This window comes from Akebia trifoliata, chromosome 2 (genome assembly GCF_017979445.1).
Source record: "Akebia trifoliata isolate Shusen 1 chromosome 2, ASM1797944v1, whole genome shotgun sequence".
In the NCBI taxonomy this organism is placed as follows: domain Eukaryota; kingdom Viridiplantae; phylum Streptophyta; class Magnoliopsida; order Ranunculales; family Lardizabalaceae; genus Akebia; species Akebia trifoliata.
In genome coordinates, this window is record NC_141376.1 from 13574073 (window position 1) to 13584010 (window position 9938).

At 35.7% G+C, this 9938-nt stretch overlaps 1 protein-coding gene across 1 annotated transcript; it reads left to right on the top strand.

The window, feature by feature from the left end:
- The first annotated feature begins 1426 nt into the window (after positions 1-1426).
- On the top strand, positions 1427-9254 carry CPR5 (protein). The gene is made up of 5 exons (XM_086431339.1): positions 1427-2064; positions 6019-6075; positions 6456-6491; positions 6627-7349; positions 8485-9254. Exons 1-5 carry the CDS (start codon positions 1645-1647, stop codon positions 9025-9027), a joined length of 1779 nt encoding a protein of 592 aa, XP_086287465.1. The 5' UTR covers positions 1427-1644; the 3' UTR covers positions 9028-9254.
- The last annotated feature ends 684 nt before the right edge of the window (positions 9255-9938 follow it).

Sequence of the window (9938 nt, forward strand, 5' to 3'; positions counted from 1 at the left end):
TTAATTAGTTACTGAGTTTTGGGCGGTTCCTTGATATTGCATTTAGTATTTTCTTTTCTTAATGGTCTCTCAACCTCATCTATGTCTAGTTATAATATTTTTGAAATTCCCAAATTATCTAGTTTTCATCTTCTTCGTATACTTAAGTTTTTCAACGGCGATTCCAATCATTTTAGATGATTTTATATATTGAATGACAAATGAAAAATGATATACTTCTAATTTTAAATATTTTGGTATATTTTTTTATTTATTTCGATGATTTATGACAAAAACCTTTTACACTGGTCATATTATTGTTGAGCTCACCACTTTTTTTATTGAGTTCGACAAAAAAATTTAAAAATGTTGAATTCAACTATAAAAATGTAAAATGAAAGAAAATAACATTAAAAGGATCCTAATCCAAAGAGGAAAGTAGGATATTTGCAAGATTTTTGTGAAGAAATTACTGATGTAAGAAGGACTCTAAAAGTATATAAATAGTAGATCCAACGCATAGGTAAAAGACTTTTTTTTTCCTCCAACAATTCATCTTTCTTTTAAACTTTTTGTTAATTTAATCGTAGGAGGGTCTTGATTTGAAAAAATCACCCAAATTCAAATTTGAAGTGAGGTAAATCTTTGTACCTACATTTACAATAAAGAATTGTGACAACACATCAATCGATTTACCTTGTAATAATAAAAACTATAGTTAATCTAATTATATATTAATAAATAATTTTAAAATTAAATCGATTAACTCATGTGAAACGAGATGACTTGAACTGAGTTTACTCAATGTACTATAGGACATAAGGGGAGCTTATGAGATCTAAAGGCATGACGTGATTTCACAATGACTTAGGGTATGTCTTGTAACACTTCTAAAGTCTAGAATTAGATTATATTTTCTTATTTCTGGTTCAAAATTTTTGGATTCATTTATAGTATCCATCCATCATTGGTTCAAAACTTATGGACTTCAATTATGAAGTTTAAAATCTGAAACAAAATAAATGAAATTAAAGCTTCTAAAGTTTAAAGTTTAAATTTTAAAGGTAGACCACCTCCCTTCAACCTTTAAAAGTGTTATCAAACCCGCGATTAGATGTTTTTATTTTTTAAAGAATTTTGGATATTTTTTTAAATAATTAATTTTTCACAAGTTGGATTTTAATTTTAAATTTGAGAGTTTGGTAGCGGATAAAAGAGTTTTTTTTTTTCCACTAGATCTGGAAAGTGGTGTTGGATTGGCGATTACTAGTAATTGATGTGGGCCTAATGACCATTATTAAGATTTGAAATCTTACGAAGTTAGTGAGGCAAACCTAGCTCATATGATAAACATGTGGGCCCGATGACACTTACATGACTCTTTTAAAATCGTTGTTGATGTCGAACTCGACGGTCGATTAAATTACTCTTTTAAAATAGGTGTTGGCCTTGAACTCGAAAATCTCTGAAAAAGGATTTCATGTCCATCTTCGTCAACTCATAAAATCATCGAGGGTAGTTCTGTAAATTAATATTTCTTTCGTTAGATTTTCCCCTCTGGCAAGTTGGTGGCAAAACCCTATTTATGTATTTTATTTTTCATTATTTCCCTCTCTCGCCTCCCTCTTTTATTTAATTTTCAAAATTTGTCCCTCCTTTTCTTCCATGAAAGTTCTACCCTCACCTTCTTTGTTACAATTCGAACCCAACTATGGCGGATTCTCTGAAGAGGACGAGAACGAAGAAGTTCGAGAAATCTCTACCGCAGAATCGACCGAGAATCATTCGGATCCAACGTTCCAGATTCATCAACCGACTTCAAACGCAAGTCTCCGTTCGAACCCTAACCAGACCTCTTCACCCATCAATAATGGCGGAAGGATTATAAAGAGGAGCAAGAGATTATATAAAGAACTCTCTGGTTCTGGTTTTTCGTCATCTTTGCAACAGAAGGGATTACGTGTTGGGAGCAAACGCAGGAATCCGAAAGTATTAATCGGTAATGGTGGTGGATTTCGTGGCAATGGTGATCTCGATGACCTTGCACTTCCTCTCGGGATGGCAATCGCCGCAGTTGTTGCTCAGGTTTGATAAATCTAGGGGTTTTTTGTTTTTTTCTTCTTCAGTTTCTTAGTGTTTTTGTTAAGATTTCAGAGAAATTTAGGATTTTTTTTATTTATCAAAATTCATATGAATCTTATTAAGTTCCTATCTTTTGCTGCTCAGGTTCGATAAATCGAGGGTTTTTTTTCCCCCCTTCAGATTCTTAGTTGATTCTCTAAGATTTCAGAGAAATTTAGGATATTTGATCAAAATTCATATAAAGTTCCAAAAATTTTCTATTGTCACATCAATTTTTACTAATGCCACACCAATTCCTATATAAATCACCAAAGAATTGCACACAGTTGGCGTGGCATTAGTAAAAGTTGGTGTGGAATAGAAACACTCTTATTTTACAATAGAAAATTAAGCAGAGGAAGAGAGAAAGAGATGAGATATGGAGATATTTTAGAGTTCCATCACTCACTTATGGCGACCACATCCTTGAGCTCCTCACAATCAATTTCACTAGTTATCTTTTGGGGTACAAGGTTGGCTCTCCACTGTGGAGTGAGGTCTTTAAATATGAAAATTATAAGTAGAAATATCTCCTGCAAATCAAAGATTGATCGATTTCTTTGCCAAAAATATATCTAACGAGATCTCTTATGGTAGGATTAGGTTTAAGTTTAAATTATATTCCTTATATCGAATGGTGCCACGTGTTCAACTAGACTAAGCGCAGCAGGTATTTGCACCCATAATACATTCTTTTTGAGGCTGTAGTAAGACAAGATGGGAGAAGCCCAAAATTAATTGAACAACTGTCATTTTGATGGTGGGTACTTTGGAAGTATTAGTTGCTCAAATTTGAGTTTAAATTATTTTCCTTATATTGAATGGTGCCTTGTGTTCAACTAGATTAAGTGCTGGTACTGCGCCGACAATACCTTCTTTTTGAGTTGTAGTTGGAGAAAATAGGAGAACCCCAAAATGTGTACATGAGTTTGGTGCTTGAGTAAATGTCATTTGGATGGTGTGGTGCTTTGGAAGTATTAATTGCTTGAAATGCAGATGGTATATTGTTGGGCATACCTTGTATTGAAGATATTATCAAATAAATGTACTATTAGCAGCTAATATGTTTATTGTCCTAGCTTGATTGAATAGAAATAAAAAAAAGTATCAAAAGAATGAATTTCTCTGTTTTGTCATTGCATTCATCCGGTACATGCTTACATGCAACTCATTTTGGGAAGGGTGTGTGGTTGCTTTATTTAAGGGAGCCTTCTCTAGCCTGCCCCATTCCCCCCTTGTTTCTCCCCTCTATCTCAATGGGATTTCAGAGAGACCATAGAAAAGGGTTAGGGATTTTTTATGAGACGATAGAGAAGATTCCCACAAGTTTCATTTGGTTCATTGGTTGATTGGCAAAAAAATGTGTGCCCAAGAATTAGGGTTCAGTTACTCATTTGTGCATATTTGATTTTGCGCTTCCATCATATGGGTTTCCAAAATTCCATCCAATGTGGCTTTCTTTATTTTGGTGGTGGTTGTGGGCAAACTCCTGACTGTCAATCATCTTATCCCACATGCTATTATGATTATATATTTCTATCTCCATGGAAAAGCTAGTGGTGAATCTGTTGACTATCTTTTTATTCACTTTAGCTTTGTTCAAGCTCTCTAGTTTCCATTTCTTCTGCCTCCTAGATTGGTTCCCCCAACCCCTCCAAATTATAATGTTGGCGTACTGGTTCTCAAATCTAAAAAGGGATTTTTGTAGGGTTTGATCCCATTTGTGGTTTGTAGGTGACTTTTGAAGGCAACTAACATAAGGATTTTTTTATGGAAAAGGACTAGCTGATTCATGAAGTGATCATCAATGGTTTAGGTTTTATTTTTTTTTATTTTTCTATTGTAAGGTTTTCAAAGAATTTTAGGGTTTGTTCTTTGAAGATTTTGTTCATACATAGGATCTTATAACTAGGGAGGAACAATGGTTTGGTTGTTTGTTTTCTTTTGTTCTTTCATTATCTGTAGCTATGTAGGTCTCCTCGGCCTCCTTATGTGCCTCTTCTTTGTTCTATATAATTTACACATCCAAAAAAAAAAAACTTGAAAGAAGATTCAAGGTGGTTTGAGTTTCAGAGATTCAAAATTCTAGATATAACTCTTCTTGGAGAATAATTTTGGAGATATGGGAAGGGAAGATAAAGTCTACGAAGTTGTGTCATTTATGGTAAATATAGTAGCAAGTAGAATGGTTAATAGACTGTTCATTTTAGAGGTGCCAACTTGTTAAGTTGGTAAAGTTTTTTAGTTGTAATACCATAGACTTATAATCAAAACGCAAACCCTACCTTCACCCTACTAGTATCTTTACAAGAAAAGGTTGTTTGGCATTAGACTTTTCATTAATTTACTTATTATCAATGAGTTGTTTTAGGCTCACCCCTATAAAATGTAGGAAACTAGGTTTAAAACGGGCTTAGACCCATAGCTCAGTTGGTTTGACACATTGCAAAACAACTTTGAAGTCGTAGGTTCAAGTCCAGCTTACCTATTAAAAAAAAATTTAAATACCTTATCCCCCGCACAAAATGCAACATTAGGTGTAACCTCTTGACAAGAAGTTGTCTCAGTTGTCAAAAATATTTTCTTTCTTCCTCTCTCTGAAATTTGAAGCCAAACCTGATCTCTCATGATGGCTACAGAAGATTGTATAATTGCATGGGGATGCTCTTATTGATATAGTCGTGCATAAACATTTGATAAATGAGGAAGGTTCTCTTGTTGGTTAATTTCACATGCAAGTGTTGTTGCAAATTGAGACTAGCCTATCACAAAATTGTCCCACTTTCCTTGAAACAGGAAAAGGACACCCAACAAGAATAAATGGTGTTGTGGTCAATGTTACGTGGGCTCCAATAAGAGGCAATGTTTGATATGAGTCAATGACTCAAATTGTTGATTATATATATATCTTATGAAAGTAAAAAAAAAAAAAACTTGGAAAATTTAAGCTGGGGGTGTGCTATGTGGTCGACAAATACTAATTAAACTCAAAGGAAAATATTATGATTGTTGTGCCAATAGTTGGAAGTGGAAAGGGTTGCGGAGACCGAGAGGTTGAAATGGAGTTGTCATGTTATGGGGTGGAATGGTAGGAATAAATGTGATTGACCCCACATCGGACAGGAGAACGTTCAGAACTTGGGCTATAAGAACAAATCAGACCTGCATGGTACCATGTGTTTTAAGGTCCGTGCGACCTTTTGACTTAGAGCGGACAATATTGTTTTGTTGTGGGCCTAGGGTGTTAACCGAAGAGTCGTCCTATTTGTGGGGAGGTTGCAACAGCCTTACTGATGCGCCACTAGCTGGATGTGGAAAGGGTTGTGTAGACTGGGTTGTTGAAGTAGAATTGTCACATTGCAGGGTGGAATGATAGGGAGGAGTGTGACTAGTACCACATCGAACATGAGAATGTTTAGAACCTGATCTATAAGGACAAACCAGACCCTACATGGTACAACGCATATTAAAGTCATGTGGGCTTCGGCCCAAAGCGGACAATAATGTATTGTTGTGGGCCTGGGGCACTACATTCCAAGTTGTCTTTCTAAAAGATGTAAGACATTTTACTAATTGAAAAAAAGGTGAAAGAGTGTTTAGGACGTTTGAAAGAGTGTTTAGGACATTTTCTGCTTCACAACCTGTGGACAAAGCACCAACTTTAGCAACCTCCTTAGACTATAGTCAGTGGTATATTTTGAGGCATTTTTTACAATAAACTATTGGTAACTTCTTTTAATAACTGTTTAACAGCCTTAATTTGATTTTTATTCTTGTGAATTTTCTCACAGATCAATTGTAAGTTGGTTTTCTTAGAATACTTTTAAAGAGTATGTTTATCAATTTATTTTCTTTTTTTCATTGTTCACAGCTGTTCTCGTTGGTTGCTTATGGGCATGTGATATATGTTGATTTCAGGTTCTGGACAAGAAAAATATAGCAGATGAAAGGGTTCCATCAGATCATCTTTCCATGGTATTTTTCTTAAATCCTCTTTTTAATCCTTAATGGATTGGGGAACCTTGCCAGTCAAGTTCTTCCATCAATGGGGCCACCTCTTCAATTGGCCAAACCCTAATTGTATTGATCAGACAATCCTGACCATCCAATTAATGATCATTTTAGTTGATCCTCACACATACTTATATTGACTCTCTAAAAAAGTGATTAATTGGATGTTTAGGATCACCTAGCCGGTGGCCCATCCAGGAAGTGCTGTATCCGGATTGATCACTATTAGTGCTTGGAGAGGTGAAACCCCACCATTTATGACATTTGGCATATTTCCTCCATGCATTCATGTTATTTGTGTTTTCTTTACTGAGAAATTGACTACCTTGTTGGAACACCTGCAGATCTGCATGTCAGCTGTGAAAGAATCTTTAGGCAGTGTAAGACAAATCCTAAACTGTTGAGTCATCCTTTCACTTTTGGTTTAAAGTCAAGTTTCTTTTGCTTATTCTTTAAGATATGAGTGCAATAATTGTTTTTTGTGTGTGTGTGTGTGATTGGATACATTTCAACAGGTTTTTGGGGACAGATTTGTGTCTTTTGTGAGGAACTTTGAGAAATCATTTGGGAGCACCCTGAGGACCTTGCGATCAATCAATGAAGCATCTTTCAACAAGGGAGGAGATCCCTCAATCCATTCAATTATCAGTAGTTATAATTCAGATGTGATCCAACCTACACCTTCGGACGATAAAGGACATCCTTTAAGCAATTCTACTATTAAAAATTGTCATTCAGAAGCAGCACAACCTGTTGAAGAGATACAAGAAAATATGAGCCTTGTTTCTATGAACCGGGAGCTCACCCTGCATGGGAAAATAAACCAACAGCTGGCTTGTGTTTCTCAGGGAACATTGGTTTCTGGATTTAATCAGTCTGCTCTGAGCACCTTTGAGAAATCTGTCATGGAGCAAACTCGTTCTAATGACCTTAAGAAATTGGAGATCAGTTTAATCATGAAACGGCTGCAGCTGAAAGAATCACAGTTGCATCTCAACTCAGACTCAAATCGGTTGGAGAGATTTAAATTATCTTTGGGCATTTCAAAGGCATCCTTTAAAGCAGAAAAATTCCAAACTCAATTAGAAGACGTGAGGCACATTGAGCTTCTCAAGAAATGCATAGACTGTCTCGTGGCTGGCTTGTTCATCATGTCTGCCTCCCTCATATATGGAACTTATGTTTATTCATACAAGCGGATCACGGAGGCCACGTCGTCCTGTATGCCTCCTCCCAAGGTCAGTACTCAGTACCATATTACTATCTTGTTTTTTATCTCCAATTGATGAAAAGCTTGCTAAGAGCAACACCAACCCATGCCTCTAAATTTTTCCTCCAAATTGGCTTCTTCTCTAAAGTTAGAGAGGATGCTGACCACTGAATCAATTTGAACTCCAACCGACCTCTTCTCTAAAGCACTATTCATTCACTGGAAAAAAGTTGGAAGGTGACGGGGATAAAAATAGTACTTAAAACATTTTACATGAAAAAAGAAGCTCAAAAATTGCATTTATAGGAAAGGGGGGGACAAAATATGTATTTAAAAAAAAGATGAATAGTGATTTAGAGAGGCCCTCTAAAATTTCTGAACTCTATGTTGGGAGACGTGAACAGTGATTTATAAGGGGTTTCTCTAAAATAGAGACTGGTTGGAGTTACGTTCGGACGTCACTATCTCTAAATTTAGAGTTTTAGAGACCGATTGGAGTTTCTCTTAACATCTCATGCTAGAGTATGGGGTGGCCTTCCTATTGTGGATGTCGTGGCCATACTTCCCTAAGACTAAATGGTGTCTGTGCTCATTGCTTGAGTTGTCTTGACGTGAGATCACCCAAAATTCACTTCAATTGGACATTCATAACTTTCATGTCAGAGACATGTTTCCTTGTTAGGACAGTTATGATAATCCAGTTGATGCATCATTGGAAATGTTGGTCCTTTCCCCATGATGTTATGATCAATGAGCATATATACACCACTAGAAGGTGGCATGTATAAACACACATGCATTTGAAGGGTTTATTTGTAATTATAATATTAATTAAACAGTGGTTTCGAAGATTACATCGTAAAAAAGGATATTTTTGTAATTTTAAAAACTAACCAACGTGATTTTAAGGACGTGGGATTGCAATTTTTTTTTTTAATTGCTAAAATGACCATGATTATATTAAGTTTACGGTAGGTGCATTTTTGGAATCCAAATTTTGGTTGTCAAACCACTTCTACTCTGCCTTCTCTCATTATAATAGTAAAGATATGCAGTGGGGCTAAGCCACAACATCCATGGACAAGGAGCTCCTCAAATGATATTTTCTCTTGACCTTATTGTGGTGTTAATTAACATTCTAATGGTGTTTAATTTGGTTTCAGGAGTCCAAATCTTGGTGGATCCCAAAGCCGGTGGCATCTTTCAATTCAGGACTTCTTTCACTTAGATGTCAGGTCGAAGTTGCGAGCCGAATGCTTTTTGGTGTGCTAATGATTTTAACAATTGCTTATTTGCTTCTTCAACGTTCGTCAGCTTCTAAGCAGACAATGCCAGTGACTTTCATTCTATTGCTACTTGGAGTTGCATGTGGTTTCGCTGGCAAGCTGTGTGTTGACACATTAGGAGGGAATGGGTTCTATTGGCTTATTTACTGGGAGGCCCTATGTATGCTGCATTTCTTTGCAAACATTTTCACTTCGCTTTTGTTTTCTATCCTTCATGGACCCGTCTCTATGTCTAAAGACACTGAAGCAAGCACACGGTTCCCATATTGGATAAGGCGAGTTATGTTCTATATCATCGCACTTGTGATCCTGCCATTATTTTGTGGTATGTTGCCATTTGCAGGCCCCGGTGACTGGAAAGATCACTTCTCTTCTCTTATAGCTGATGCTTTATTTCGGTCTTATTGGGAGAGAAGCTGAAGTTGGAGAAATTACTGGACATATTAAGATGTACAATTAAGGTTTTTTTTTCTATGTATTGGTGTTGAGACGTAGAGGTGTATCATTGTTATATCATAATTATCAGGAGGTTTGGTAGCATTTTATTTTGTGTATAGGTGATTGTAACAGCGATGCTCATAGTCCAATGTTTTTTAATATCATGTTTTTGATGAAATATGTATGGTTATAATTATTATGAAGAAGAATGACTTTGTTGTAGTAAATTGTTGCAGATGAAAGAAAAAATAGTGAGAGTGAGCAATTGGAATGGTTATTTTTTTACTATTTTTCTTATACATTTGGTTTATTTACACCATTACTATCCAATACATGTTAATCAATCACAGATGCTCCGATAGATCTGTTTCTTCTGAGTTTTTGACCATGAGGCTTGAACATATACAGATATATTCTTGAGAGTTGGATTTGGGAGGAACTTCAATAATTAGGAGATAATCAAAGTAACATTTCTTCTAAATCTCTTTAATGAAGTCCAAATCAGAGAGAGCAATTAGAATAGGAGGGAATTGATCAAGACTAAGGATAGGAGATTCATTGTCCATTCTTTTTACAAATTAGTTATTTATCTTATTTGGCCATCACTTGTGACGAGAATCACTAATTCTTAAGATTTGGGTTTTAGGATGAACTTCAATGATTGGGGGATAATTGAACTAACATCTCTTCTAAATTTCTTGAATGAAGTCTAAATCAGAAAGAATGACCAAGATAAATGGGAATGGGTCAAGATTAAGGACATGAGATTCATTGTCCGTTCCTTCTACAAAGCTTTGGTTCTTAGGTCAAAGATTATTTTTCCTGTTTCTCTTATTTAGTCATCTTTCGTTCCTTCTAAAGTATTATTCTTTGTTTGGCTTGCCTCCTTAGGG

Coding starts and splice junctions, on each gene's coding strand:
- CPR5 (XM_086431339.1), top strand. CDS start 1,645: ATGAAAGTTCTACCCTCACCTTCTTTGTTACAATTCGAACCCAACTAT. Junction 6,492..6,626: donor TGAAAGAATCTTTAGGCAGT/GTAAGACAAATC, acceptor ACATTTCAACAG/GTTTTTGGGGACAGATTTGT. Junction 7,350..8,484: donor CCTGTATGCCTCCTCCCAAG/GTCAGTACTCAG, acceptor ATTTGGTTTCAG/GAGTCCAAATCTTGGTGGAT.